This window comes from Benincasa hispida, chromosome 3 (assembly GCF_009727055.1).
Source record: "Benincasa hispida cultivar B227 chromosome 3, ASM972705v1, whole genome shotgun sequence".
Lineage (NCBI taxonomy): Eukaryota > Viridiplantae > Streptophyta > Magnoliopsida > Cucurbitales > Cucurbitaceae > Benincasa > Benincasa hispida.
Genome location: NC_052351.1, coordinates 16,814,414 through 16,829,246, shown reverse-complemented (window position 1 = coordinate 16,829,246; position 14,833 = coordinate 16,814,414). Strand labels below are relative to the sequence as shown.

Genomic DNA, 14,833 nt, shown 5'->3' with positions numbered 1-14,833 from the left:
TTTCATAATAGATATATAATAACATTAGAATAAAAATTATTGTATTATATATATATTACAATATTATAATATTAATATATNTCTATAATTTAATTATTAGAACAATTTTTCTCTATTTGTACTAGATATAAGATTTTTGTTTTTAAAAGACTATAATATGTCAACATTACTACATGGTCTAGTTTTTAAAAATGGATGATAATTAAAATAAAATTTTAAAATATTTATTTATCATATATTCAAATTTATTATTTAAAAAAAATAATTAGAATTACAAGATTTTACGTGTATTTGACGTGTTTATTTATCAATAAATAATAAAAGAGAATGTATGAAAAATGATAAGATCAAAGTTGACCTTTTAAAAGTTTTTTCAAAAAAATATTGAAATTACAATGGACATTATCAATGGCAGAGACAAAACTAGTATTTAAAGTGTTTTAAAAAAAAGAAAAAAGAAAAGAAAAGAAACGAAACGAAACGAAAAGAAAACGGAAGGAATGGGAGAAAGAGAAACGGGCGGTACTTGAGGTCAAGGGTACCTTTCGTTCCCCTTATTGAATGTTTTACACTTTTAACCCTAATCCGCCATTCCTTCCATTTCATCACTCTCTCTGCTTCTGGAAGCCACCTACTCTTCCCTTTCTTTGGTACGTTTCTCAATGTATCGACTCCCACAACTCCATCTCTGAACATACTTCTTTTCCCCTCTTTCTCATTCTCTAACTTCTCCTAATCTCCTGATATTTAACGCATGGAGGCAGCCTTGTAGATGGTCTCTTCTCATGAAGGAGATGACTTTCAAATCCACCCCCAAACTTCATTTCGACGAATTTTGGTCCTCAAATCCGCAAACCGCTGCATCCCCCTCCTCCGATTACATTTTTGTAGACCAACTCCTCAACTTTTCAAATGAAGAAGAAGAAGAAGAAGAAGAAGAGGCAGAGGCAAAAAACAACCACTCCTCTGTTCCTGCTCCCCTGCAACTTCAACAACATCACGACAGCGACCAAAATTCCAACCACAGCTTCACCAATTCCTCCGAAGATGACTTTTGGTCTAATTCTTCAAGAGATTTTGAAGACCTCGAATGGCTCTCCCATCTCGTTGCTGACTCCACCCAAGAAGAATACTCTGCTGCACCACCGGCCTACTCTGTTTTTCTGACAGAGAAGCCTAGCAATTCCCAAAAGGAAACAACCCACCACGTTCACCCCCTTCCGAGTTTTGAACACATTCTCAATACCCCATTTCCTTCAAAGCCTAGAAGCAAGCGAGCGAAAATCTCCGGCCGAGTCTGGTCCTTAACGAATTTATTTTCTTCCCCACCATTACATTCACCGCCGGCGAAGAAGCCAAAGAAGAATCCGGCAGAGGAGGGCGCCGGTAGGGTCCAGACGCCGCGGCGGTGCAGTCATTGCGGCGTTCAGAAAACCCCTCAATGGCGAGCCGGTCCACTTGGAGCAAAGAGTCTATGTAATGCGTGCGGCGTCCGGTTCAAATCCGGGCGGCTTTTTCCCGAATATAGACCGGCTTGTAGCCCGACGTTTTCGAGCGAGCTTCACTCGAACCACCACCGGAAAGTATTGGAGATGCGACGTAAAAAGGAAACGGAGAAACCCCACTCCGGTCTGGAATTAGTGTAAGAGAACCAGATGGACGAACCCGGTTCAAAGAGAGAGCCAGTTAAGTTTAGTGTGAAAATGTCATTTTCAGGGAGCCTCATTAGGTGCGGTAGGTCATCGGCGCTTGTTAGTTGTTATCGATTAAATTAGAATAGCTTTTATTGATATATTTATTTAGAATAGCTTTTATTAATATATTTATTTAGAATAGCTTTTATTAATATATTTATTTTGTAAAAAGAAAAAAAAAAAAGTGTTTTTTTCCTTTCTAAAAAGCAAGAAATTGCGTAAGTTGTACGCTGTGGCAGTCGCAGTGCTCAACTTTGGTGGAGTCTTTGGAACATTTTGAGAAGGGGAGGAATTGTCTTCTTTCTTCGCTATTTGGGAAACAGAACGATAATCCTTTTAACGCCGTTTTTAACTCAGAACCTAGTACCACTGCCATTTCATTGAACACGTGGCATTTACTGTCCTCTAACTTGTTCTTGACGTTATCTTCCCACGTTAACGCCGTTTAGGTACAGAATTCCAATGCTTTGTCCCATTCCTTGTTTTAACATTTTCAATTCGATTTTTCTGTAATTATTTATTTCATCGAATTTAACCGATGATTTGGTCGAGGTTTCAAATTTCTGAATTTCTTTTCTTTTGTTTTTTTAACTCATATTATTAGATTACTGAATTTCTTATCCTTTTGGTCTTTCTTTTTTTGGTCAATTATTTTTAATAAGTTCAACTATTTTTTTAAAAAGGAAATAAGTTCAATTATTACGTCTTTAAATTGTTAAAGTTGTAATTTCCTTTATACTGACTTTTATTTGTTTGGGCGTGTTTGGTACACATTTGTATTTCATATTTTCAAATTCACTTTCAGCAGCACGTGTTTAGTAGTAATTCACATTCAAGGAGCCAACATTTTATGTTTCAGTATATCCAAATTTCAATTTTGAAATTTTAAAATATATAATTATATTTTTTTAAAAAAAGTAACATATAAATATAGTATTTCATGATATGAACTCAATAATCATAATATTTGTTCAAAAAATATATATTAGATAATGTATTACTAATTTTATGATATTACAAAACAATAGTCATACAAAAATTTCATTCTACAAAATATTTAGTAAGTAGCTAGAATTAAATTTATGGTTCATAAATATAGTATTATATATTTCGAATAGTTATTTAAATTCCGAATCTAACTTTTGAGTTAACTATATTTTAAAAGATAAAATATAATCTCATTTTCATTTAATTCACTGTCTTCAAATTTTTGTTTATTACTTTATCAATGGAGCTCCTAATTTCTATACATTAAAAATGTCTGGCCTTCGTATATAAACTAGATTTGTAACTTTAAGGCTCCATTTGGTAATTATTTGGGTTCTATTTGATAGTTATTTGATTTTTTTTGTTTTTATTTTTGAAAAATATGTCTATTTTATTCAAATTTCTTATCATAATTTGTATCTTTCTTAAGTACAATGGCTGCATTCTTAGCTAAATTTTAAAAATAAAAATAACTTTTTGAAATCTACTTTTTTTAGTTTTCAAAATATGACTTGGTTTTTTAAACCATTGAAGAAAAGTAGATAACAAACGAACAAATTTAGAAGTAGAAATAGTATCCATAGGCTTAATTTGCAAAAACAAAAATAAAAAACAAAATTGTTACCAAATAGGTCCTCACTTTTTTGTTTTCGGTTTTTGTTTTTGAAAATTAAGGTTTCGTTTGGAATTGTTGTAGCTTTTAAAATAATTGATGGTAGTCGTGCTTCTAGAAAAAACCGCTATGGATAGAAGTAAAAAAGTGTTTGGTAAATTTTAATTTTAAATTAGAAAAACTAGTTAAGGTATTTGGTAAATTAATACTAAACTAGTGCGATTTAGTTATCTAATTATTTGAAAAGATATATGATTTAAATTGCAACCATTTTTGTTTAGTTAAAAATTATGAAATAATACTTTTAAAAAATAATTGTTATAAGAATTTAAACCAATTAAATTTGGAATAAATATAAGAAAATAAATTAATGATTAAGATGAGTAAGGAAAAATAGAACAATTTTTAAATCGATTTTGAGTAGATTAATAAATAAGTTATTTTATCAAACAACCTAATCAGTTAAAATTATCCTAAAATAGCTTTTTACGATTTCAAAAGCAATCCCAAATGAACCTTAAGCTTATTTCATCCACATTTCTTACAATAATTTGCATCTTAAGTACAATAGTTGTATTTTTAGCCAAATTCCAAAAACAAAAACAACTTTTTGAAAACTACCTTTTTTAGTTCTCAAAATCTAGCTTGGTTTTTTAAACTATTGGTGAAAAGTAGATAACAAAGGAAGAAATTTGGAAGGAAAGTAGTGTTTATATGCTTAATTTTCAAAAACAATAAAATAAAATAAAATAAAATGATTACCAAACATATCTTAAAGCTTTTGTATTTAAAACTTTTAGGTTACTTTTTGTAACGACCAACTTTTCGAGTACTCGAACAAGGGTCGTTGCAACATAATGCACATTCTCACTCAAACATGTTGATCATCATAACATAAATTCTGTGAAACCATAAATAACCATTTAAACGAACATATTAATTTAATATTAAATCCAATAACCAAAACATTTAATTGGGATCTCAAATAAAACGTTTATAAAGAAAATTATCCAAAGCAAATAAATGGAAACACGTCATCTGACAACATACTCAAATGAAAGGAACAAAAACCAAGAAAAAAACGTGCGAAAGCATCTAATGTCCCCCTATGGCTCGATCACGGATCCCGTATGTCCCTCGCCAATCCATTCCTGTCATTACTTGAAAAAAAATATATAAAAGAGAAAATGATGAATATAACAATATCCCGTAAGTGACTCGCTACTGGGCCCTCTAAGTTACCTATTAGCTAGTTTATTTAGGCACTGGTATACACCCTTATCATTTCAGTCTTAGTGATCCCACAAGGTCACTTATCAGGCATAAACGTGATCCTGATGGAACACGCATCAGTCATAATGTGTAACCCAATAGTACACAAATCAGTCGTAAGCATGAACCCGAAAGAACATGCATTAGTCATAGTGTGTAACCCAAAGGTCCATGATCAGTCATAAATGTGCACATATACAGTCATGTGTATACACCTACCTAGATAAGAAAAACTAACAAAAACTCTATAATTTAGCATGCATCAGTTTTCATATAATTCATGTGCTATATTTTACGGTCCTTAATCTTAGGGGTAAAACTTTCCAGTATACCATCAATCAACAGTACATTCATCATGATCAAGACAGCACAGTCCAATCATGCCATTAAATTATGCAGTTCAATCAATCATAAACTATCAGTCCAAACAGTTTAGAATAATCAATCAATTCAATCTTAACAGTCCCAAGAAACAATCCAAGTAGTCTTAAGTAAACAGTCCAAGTGGTAGGGACGACTGGGTCAAAGGTGAACCAATAAAAAGACACTTACCTCAAATTGCAAGTCCGAATTTAGAATTCAACTAAGTAAAGAAATCCTCCTTCAAACTTTCCCTATACTTCAAGTTAGATCCTAAGACATAAGGCAAAAATTCTAACTTTAACCTCAAATCCTAATTCTATCCATAGAATTATTTTAGAAAACAACTTCGTTCACCGAAATTCAAGTGTTAAAATCCAAATTTCATCATTAACAAATAATCCACGCATCCTCGAAACTTTTTTGTCTTAACTACTTACCAAGATCGCGAAAATCGTCCCTTAACACTGATGGACAATGTCTTTAAGTGCTTTAAAATTTTTGTCTCCAACTTCCAAAATCAAAAATAGACACAAGTTTAACCCAATCCTCAACGGGTAACACGATAAACCAAGAACTCATAAGACAACACAAAATTCACCCAAAAATCCCATCAAACTCCAAGTTCCAACAAGACCACGCAGCGGCGCTCGACAGAGGATGGCAGATCTAAAGAGAGAGAGCACAGTGTAGTGGCTGCACGACTGTGGATTGAGGGCGACGGTGGAGGAGATACTTGTTGGGAATATCCTAAAACTCGCAATTTGTAAATATTGGAAACATATTCTATTTATCAATAAAAGTATTATTGAGTTGTTCATTCAATAAAATGTTATTGATATTGCATTCTATTGTAAAATCCAATAAACGAATCTATGGCTATCGTATAAATACTTTAACTTTAGGTAGAGACATAAATGTGGATCAAGTTTAGTTTATAGCCAAAATGGTCTATAAGTATATGGATGAGATTGGGTACCTCATCCTGGTGACACTAGTGGATGCAACCTACTTTGTATACTGATACAAGTGATGTTATCTCAAAATCATTCATGTGGAGACATGCAAAAAGGGGCATCCTATGCAAAGGATGTTTGCATAAGACCGGATCTCGAAATAGTCACTTTTCTTTATAACGATCGTTTACTCTTAAAATTAACTATTTCAAATTCAATGAACTAGGGTAACTCGATCTTAATTTTGAGCTAACTATGAACTCGTGTTTATTCCGGATTATCCTTTGATCTGCATAGATGAGAGTAATTCAATAGCATTGCTCAATAAGCTTCCCATTTTGGGGATAAGGTCGGATAGATAATTGGAGACATAGTCTTACAAGATGGAATTCACTCCTACCCGATTTATGGTTAGCAGATAGGTTGTTCCCTTATGTACTAACTCCTAGTTTTGAACAAAGGGGCATCACCCTGTCATGGCCGAGACGGATATGGTTTATTAGTTGGACTATTAACCAATTGTTCAATAGAGGGCCAGTGGGAGCTTAAGAAGCAAGATTTATTTATTTACAAGGGTAAAATGATAATTTTGACCTAGCTGTAAATACAAACAACTTATGAATAGTCTACTTACTGATTATGGTTAAAGTGGACAGAAATATATCTACAGTGAGAAGGGTGCAACTATCGAGCTATAGTGGTGTGTCTTAATAATTAACGAATATTGATTAATTCAAGTCTAAAGAGTTTAGCGAATTAATCATAAATTGTTGGAGTTCATGATCTATAGGTTCATAAGGTTCCTCTACTAGCTCGTAAAATTATACCTTGGATTAGTGAATTGAGTGGATTTGAAATGTTCAAAATCGAAATTAGGTCTTGAATTTGAAATGTTCAAATTCAATTTAGGATTTGGATAATATATTTGCTATAATTAAACGTTTAATTTATCGAAATTAAACATAATCGAAGAGATTATAATATTTAAATATTAATTTAAATATTAATTAATATGAATAGGATTTATGTATAAATTAAGTGTTTAATTAATTTAATATTATTTATTTAATTATTTAAATTTAAACCATTTTCAAATTAAGGAAATTCATTTTCAGAAAAATGATTTTTAAAATCTTGATTTAATTTAATTAAGTTAAATTAATTAATGATTATTTTTGTAATTTTGAATGGAAAAATCCCAATTTTGAGTTTTGAGTGGATTGTTTAGTGGTTTAACCCACATTATCCCACCAGCTCATTCACTTAATCCTAATTGAAGTATTAATTAGTTGATTAGGTAAGTAGTTGCATGAATGAGATTCATAAATACTTCAATAATTCAGATTTTTCTACTTCATGCAAGCTGAATTTCAGAAATTCTGAAATCTCTCTCGAATCCTCTCACTCCCTTCATCTAATTGACCTAGGATAATAAAGAAGATCATTGTGGTAGTCTACTAGTGATTTGGAGACCTAATTTATGGAGAGGAACAAGAATTTAAGTGGTTCATAAGAGTTAATGTATTCTGGAATCCTTTTCCTTGAAAATTATTTTCATACATACTTTTAAACTCAAATTAAGTGTAATTATAGTGCTTATTGATTATGATTTCTTCGGTTACAAATGTATACTCTATCAATACTGACAGTAAGGACGGTTAGAATGGCGTGCGGCTGGGACTCTACAAAGACGTGGCGCACGGGTCTGTGGAGCGTCAGGCGGCGCGACTTCATGCAACTATGGCTAGACGGAGATGGCGACTTCAACGGCGACTGAAAGCTCCAGCAACGCTAGGGTAGAGACGCGCCCCTCCTTCACTTTCCGTTTCGTGTGCGTGAGGCAAGATCGAAAGAGAGAAAATAATTTCTCTCATTTAAAAAAAAAACCTTGCTTGAAAACTGAGAGGAAGAGATAAGGGAAATTAATTTTTCTTCATTTTCTTTCTTTCACTTTTAACCCAAGCAAATGCTGGATATATATAGTCATCCAATTTTTTTTCACTCTTAAATTCCAAATATCAATTTAAAAGATATCCATAATAAACATTTCTCTTCCAAAATAAAGAAAAATCCTTAATTAATTAGACCTAATTAAATTAAGTCCAATATCTCAAATCTTCTCTAAAATTTTCCTCCCATATAATTTTAATTCTTCACCCACTTAATTAAAATTTAATTATCTTATTATAATAATCTAATTTTAACCATAAGCCAAAATGTAACTCCAATTAATTCAAAATAACTAAATTGAATTGGGAATGGCTTAGCAAGTCAATTAAATTCCAAAATTCCCCAAATGAATTTCAACAAACTCTTATCTCTATAAATATCACTTAAATTCAATTTTAGCCTCCAATTAGAAAAACAACATTTATACAATCCAGAGTAAAATAATGAAAATTACATGAAATTTTAGGTGTTACACTTTTAGTGGTTAAATATTAATATTGATAAATACTTAGATTCAGTTAAAATGAGTCAATTGCATATAATTATTAAAACAAAAATAAGTTCATGATTTAAATATTATATATGAATAGAAAGCATAAATAAGTAAATAAATAAACTGTCAAAATAAATATAGTTCAATTTACATCATATTTATTGTATCAAATTCAAAGTTAGAGATTCGATTCTCCTAATGTGTTTATTATTTTAAAAAATGGTAATAAATAAACCTAATTATTATTATTAGGAAAAGGAAAGAGAGTAGTGTAGATTAGTAGAGGAACAATTAAATATGATGTGAAGGAAGGCACGCAGGGACGGTGAAGAACATGCGTGTCAGCCACTAGAGCAATTGGATAAGTGGGCCCCACCTTAAGAGTGATTAAAAGGATATTTGAATTGTGGTCCACTATTTTCCCACTTTACCCTTTCCCTTCTAATCATTATCACGTGATGCCCCCAACTCCAATCCGTTTCTTTTCTTCTTCCAACTACTAACCAATCTCTAGCCTCTCTTCGTATACTCTTTTTCTTTTTTAAAAAATAATTCAAACTTAACTACTCATTTTAAACCAACTTACCCATCTATCTTGTTATTGTTGATAAATTTTTCTTGACAAAATATATTTTTAGTCTTTGAAATTTGAGAATAATGTCTATTTAGTCTTTGAAGCTTCAAAAAGACTCTTTAGTTTCTCACGTTTAGAAAATAGTTGTAAATGACGTCGTGCTCAACGCTGTAGGACAGAAAACACCAATTTCGTGAAAATCACACGGCGTCGTGGTGCTCCAAAGTTCATCGGCGTGAAATTTTCATCAACATTGCGACATAGGACTCTAGCGACGCAGCACTATCACAATTTTATAAATATATTTCTTAGCTACCTAGGGTTGTCTATCTGTGATTCTAGCCGTTTTCACCATTTTCTCTCCTCTTTTCTCCTACTTTTTTGGTCAGTGCATGTATCGAAACTCTTCTTCCTTGATCGGTACGTCAATTATGGGCTAAGGTGATGTTTCTAGCTTAAGCATTGGTAGACTTCCCCATGTGCTTACGACGTGTAATCAATTACTATGATTTAATTTGCAATACTTGACATTCAATTGCATGTTAATCCTATGTAGCAATAGGTTAAATTAGCCTGTAAATTGTAAATCCATCTCAACGAACATTGTTTAGTTAAATTAGGGAAGAATTAAATTGAATGTTTGATTTGGCATTTCCAATTGGATATTCGACTTAGCAGTTTTCCCATTCTCAATGTGGTAGCTAAATTAGTTAGGATGTGTTACATCTAATCAATTTGGTTAATCTGATAATTTGAACTCTCAAATAACTTTTCTAGATTAGATGGCTAAGCTAGACAATATAGGACTAATTTGATGAATCCATGCTCAAGTTGCAATTTGGGTAATTAACTCAAGAGGCCTAGGCTAGATATTTTAATCATTCGAGTTCAATCTTTATTTATTTTTCTTGCATTTTATTTCATCTACAAGCAACAAACTTCAACCTTCTCCCCTCGGTTACCTCGGGCCGTAAAATGTTTGGCCAAGAAATTCTTCGATTCCCTATGTTCGACTCGTACTACCACTATTATAAAAGTATGGTAGAAGTTAAAACCATTTGGTCCAGAATTGGACGATGAATTTCGTTGACCACCCTCCCTCCCCTTTTCCAATCAGCCATCATAGCCTAAGAAGGAGCTCACTCTCAAACTCTCAACGTTCTTCAACTAATAATTCTCTCTATCAAATTTAGAACTTGGACTTTTTTTTTTCCAGCTAGCTGTATAAAATAGTTGTTTCTGGCTACTTCTTAGTATCTTTCAAAAGAGGTGTGATTATGGTGGACTCCAATGCATACCTGATACCCCTCTATAACTCCAGAGGAAAAAAAACCATCTTTGTGTCATAAAAGTTGAAAATTTTAAGTTTGAAACCAGTTTTCTCAAGTTGTTGAAAGATTCTTGTTGAGTTTAATGAAAAGAAGGTTAAGAAACATTTCCATGGACAACTATAGAATAACCTTCTTTATCTCATGTCATTTTGGATTAATTTTGATTACGGATCTTTGTTTTATCTTTGGTTCGCGGATGGAGGGATTCCATCTGCATGTACAAGAAAGGCCAACAAAATCCTCAACGAAGGAACAATTGAAGATTGAGAGTGAACTGTTTGAAATCTTGACCATGAAGGTAAGTTGGAAAACGAAAACTAGAGTAGAAGAAGGAAGAATGGAAACACAAAAAGGAGAAGAGAAGAGAGAAGACACACATAAATATGAATCTAATATAAAATTAATTGATATTGTTGGAGGAATCTGTGAGGCTCCGCAATGGAAAGGGGATCATTCCCAATTTTGGTTTTCACATAAATTTAATTTTCAATTTTGGTTTTCACAGAATTTTAATTTACAGAACAGAGATAAGAAAAATTATGCATTAAACAATAAATTTATAGCATGCTAGGGAGAGAATTAGAAAGAAAAGATTTACTTACCCTTGAAGAATACCTTCTTCTTGGATCCCTCGATCCAGATCATAAACTTTTCAAACTCCAATCCGAAATTCCAAAATGGGCACCACTACTAGAGAACCTTCTATATTCTCTTGGGATTGAGAATTCAAGCAAAAGTTGTGGACTTTGCTTGAATTTGAGAGAGGGAAGAAAGGAAGAGAGGAGTGAGAAGAAAACTTGCTTTTCTTTTCAGTGTTTTTCAGGAAGAATAACCGAGAGAGAGTTCTCTGTGTCAAAAACAAAATTGTTGAAAAAGTAAACTGAACTCCTTTTCCACTTATTGATCGAGAGAATTAAGGGAAGGGAGTTGCAACTTCATCCTTTAATTAAATTAAAATTTAATTTAATTATATATATATATATAATAACTAACTTATTAGGTATATATATACTATATATTATATCAAATATTACATAACCTATAATTTTATATTCTCTCAATAATGCATGACATTAAATATAAATCACATTTATACTAAATTCAATTTATATGAATTTCATCCATATAATTAATATTTGAATCATATTCAAATATTTAATTCATCTAAACCATTTATGGTATTTAACATAAATCATATTTATATTAAATTTAATTATATGAATCTCATTCATATAATTAGTATTTGAATCATATTCAAATATTCAACTCTAAAAAAAGAAAAACTTTATATTGTAATGTATCTAATACATTATATTAATTATATCACATATAATTAATTTAAATTAATTATATCATATATATTTAATTTTCTCAATTAATTTGAACAATTCAAATTAATCCAAAATTAATTCTTCATCATCTCAAGCTATATAGGGGACCTTATGGACCTGTAGATCGAAGCTCCAATGGTACTTACATAATTAATTAAACTATTTAATTAAATTACTCAACATCCATTAACTGTCGGTCATTCCACTAAAGACCGACAATTGCACTCTTCTCACTACATATATATTTATGTGCCCATTAAATATAATCAGTCAACAGTTCGATGATCTTTCACAAATTGCTCGTAAGTACAGCTAGGCCAAAATTACCGTTTTCCCCTATAGTTCTATCTAACTTCTTAAGTATCACTGATCCCTCTAATGAACAATAAGTCATAGTCCAACTATAATCAAGTCCCTCTCGGGTCAAGAGAGTGTGTGACCACAATGTTCAAGCCTCAGAATTAACCCTTACGGGAGCAATTTATCTTCTTACCCCGACATTAGGAAATGAGTGAATTTCGTCTTATGTAGATGTGTTTCCAGCTCCCCAATCAGATGAATCCCCAAAATGGTAGGCATATTGAGTCGACAATCTGGTCACTCTCCCCCATCCAAATCAAAGAACCGCCTTCATAGGCAGAATTTATAACTCATTCAAGATTTAGATCATGTCACCTATGGTCATCCTCGTGAAATGTGAGTCTCTATTATTAACGACTTTATATAATGATACTAGTTATTTCGTGGTCCGATCTTATACAAACTCTTTGTATAGGATACCTCTGCACACATGTCTCCACATGAATGATCAGGATTAGATCATTTGTAGCACTTTACAACACTTGTAACATCCAAAGCGGGACGCATCCGTCGTAGTGTTACCAGGATAAGGTACCCAGTCTTATCCATCTACTACAGACCGTTTAGGTTATCATTTAATCATGATCCACCTGTTTGTCTCTACATACATGTTTAAATTACATAAAATAACCTAAGATCTTAGTTTATAAATTGAGTGTATACTCATAAATAACAATTATTTTATTAATAACAATTTGTTTGTACAAAATTTACAAAACTACGAGAATACAAGAGATTTAAGACACTAATCTCAGCAATTATAATTTGCTTATTTAATACCACATCAAAATTTTGTTAATCAACTAATAGTCAATTTAATATCAGTGACCATTTAGAACTATTTTCCAAACTTTAAAAATTAAAATGTCAACCAAAATTTGTGTTGCATGAAATGGTAATGTGAAATTTGTGTTGCATGAGATCATGTTACATTAAGATGGTGTGGAATTATAATGCTCATTTTGTGCGAATAATAACGAGAGCGTTTCAACTTTTATTATTGAAAAAAATGAGGAGATCCAATAAGCATTAGAATCTATTACATAATGCAAGAAACGTCATACTATCATCAACCAAAGAAAATGTTGTTTGTGTTACACAACCAAGACTTAGAAGTTACTTTAACTCAAAATCACTACTTGTTATTTTTCAAGGACTAATCTGAATGTGTTCGTAAGAAATACATTATGTTAAGCACTCACTGTTTATTATGCATTTGATTTTATCCCTTCTTAATAAATCTCCATACTCCTTTTTAATTTTTAGTTTGAGGGACCTCCTCTTCTAGCTAATGCTTTTCCATGACGGCCGCCACCACATCCCCAAGTCCAACAAAAACCTCTACTCCCTCCTCCGCCAAAACCCCATCCTCCACCACTTCCTCCGCCTCCACCTCCACCTCCACCTCCGCCGCCACCACTTCCTCCTCCTCACCGCCACCACCTCACCTCCTCCCCCTCCACCGCCGCCACACCTCCACTGCCCTCTCCCCATCCTAAGCCTCTTCCATTTCCCCCTCCGCCGCCACCTCCACCACCACTGCCGCCTCCCCCTCCTCCACCACCGCCATTGCCACCGCCGCCTCCACCCACCGCCATTGCCGCCTCCGCCGCCTCCCCCGCCCGTTTCTGCTTATTTTTATGTTTTTTATTATGTTTTACATCTTTCTTTCTTACCCCACCACCACCGCCGCCTCCGTGGCCCTCACCCGATGAATTTCCTCCACCCTTGCCGCCACTAACAGTCACATTTCTTCCCGTTAAACCAACTCCATAGAGGCTTTCATCCGAATTAGACCATTGATTGGATGTAGTGCCAAGATTCTCACTTGTTTCAAAAGCCTTCACCTCCTTCCCCTCAACCTCAACCAAGTAAATGCTGATCAACACAATTCCAATAATCAAAAGAACCCCGAAACCCCTTTCTCTCAACATTCTAATTTCTCTGCTTCAAAATTCAAACTTTGGATGATTCAATTTTCATCTTCCCCCCAACTGATCTCTTTTATACTCTCTTTATTTAACCTCCTTCCCAATTCAACAACCAAACCAAACCAAACAGTCCCTACTTTTTAACTCACCCATCAACCTACCCAATGCCTACAAACTTACATAAATCCATCCAATTATTAAAAAAGGATCCTAGTTTTGAATGTTGATTTTCCTTGTCCCATGACTGGAAAAGAAAGGACACAAACAACCATTATATTTTTAATTCAATAAGTTAAGTAAAAATCGATTCTCAAAAACCCGTACTCCCAAAGTAAGATTCTTTAAGATTACTAATTGCTGAATTTTAAATTATGAAATGGGATTAGTTTGAAGTGTCATTTATGGATCTACACTACCAAAAATCCAACCAACTTTCAAGTGGGACAGCACTAGACTCTCATAAAAAGTGTTTTCTTTTGCTTAACGAATTAGAATAGGATGGGAAAATGAAAGCACAGTGGTTTCCACATGACAAAAGAATAAATCTAGAGAAAATCCAAAGTGGAAGAGATGGGCCAAACCAACGGCATTTTCATGGCGGCGGTCGAAATGCTTCCGAGTGGATTCCACGTTTATTTTCAAATTGACTTGCTTATTTTAATTTATCTCAAATTATCACGTGATAATTTTTTAAAATTTTTTTCTTTGATGATCGAGAGATGAATTGAGATGAATTTTGACTTTTGTTGCACCTAAATATTACTCTCATACTAATTCACTCAATTTTCTGTTATATATTATAAATTAATATATATGTATTAATGTCTTTTACAATCTAAACAATCGCCATTTCTTCAAGCTTATGTTTTTCAGTTTATGTCTTGTCCATTTCTACTTTATGTATAAAGGATTAGAGACTTTTATTGGTTTGTAATGCAAGTTATGATCATTTGATTGAATAATATTGAAGGATCTCTTTTA

At 32.8% G+C, this 14,833-nt stretch overlaps 2 protein-coding genes and 1 long non-coding RNA gene across 3 annotated transcripts; 1 reads left to right on the top strand and 2 right to left on the bottom strand.

Moving 5' to 3' along the window:
• Positions 1–454: 454 nt before the first annotated feature.
• Positions 455–2,247, top strand: LOC120072849 (GATA transcription factor 7-like). Its single transcript, XM_039025368.1, has one exon. It carries the CDS (start codon positions 786–788, stop codon positions 1,644–1,646), a length of 861 nt encoding a protein of 286 aa, XP_038881296.1. The 5' UTR covers positions 455–785; the 3' UTR covers positions 1,647–2,247.
• A 5,147-nt stretch (positions 2,248–7,394) lies between these two features.
• LOC120073003 lies at positions 7,395–11,107 on the bottom strand. The gene is made up of 2 exons (XR_005480665.1): positions 10,833–11,107; positions 7,395–7,781 (listed from the first exon to the last, which is right to left on the bottom strand). It is a non-coding gene; the product is annotated as an uncharacterized LOC120073003 (long non-coding RNA).
• Positions 11,108–13,351: 2,244 nt separating this feature from the next.
• On the bottom strand, positions 13,352–13,855 carry LOC120073469 (glycine-rich protein DOT1-like). Its single transcript, XM_039026315.1, has one exon. The coding sequence runs from the start codon at positions 13,853–13,855 to the stop codon at positions 13,352–13,354; it is 504 nt and encodes a 167-aa protein (XP_038882243.1).
• Positions 13,856–14,833: the final 978 nt, after the last annotated feature.

Coding starts and splice junctions, on each gene's coding strand:
- LOC120073469 (XM_039026315.1), bottom strand. CDS start 13,855: ATGTTGAGAGAAAGGGGTTTCGGGGTTCTTTTGATTATTGGAATTGTG.
- LOC120072849 (XM_039025368.1), top strand. CDS start 786: ATGAAGGAGATGACTTTCAAATCCACCCCCAAACTTCATTTCGACGAA.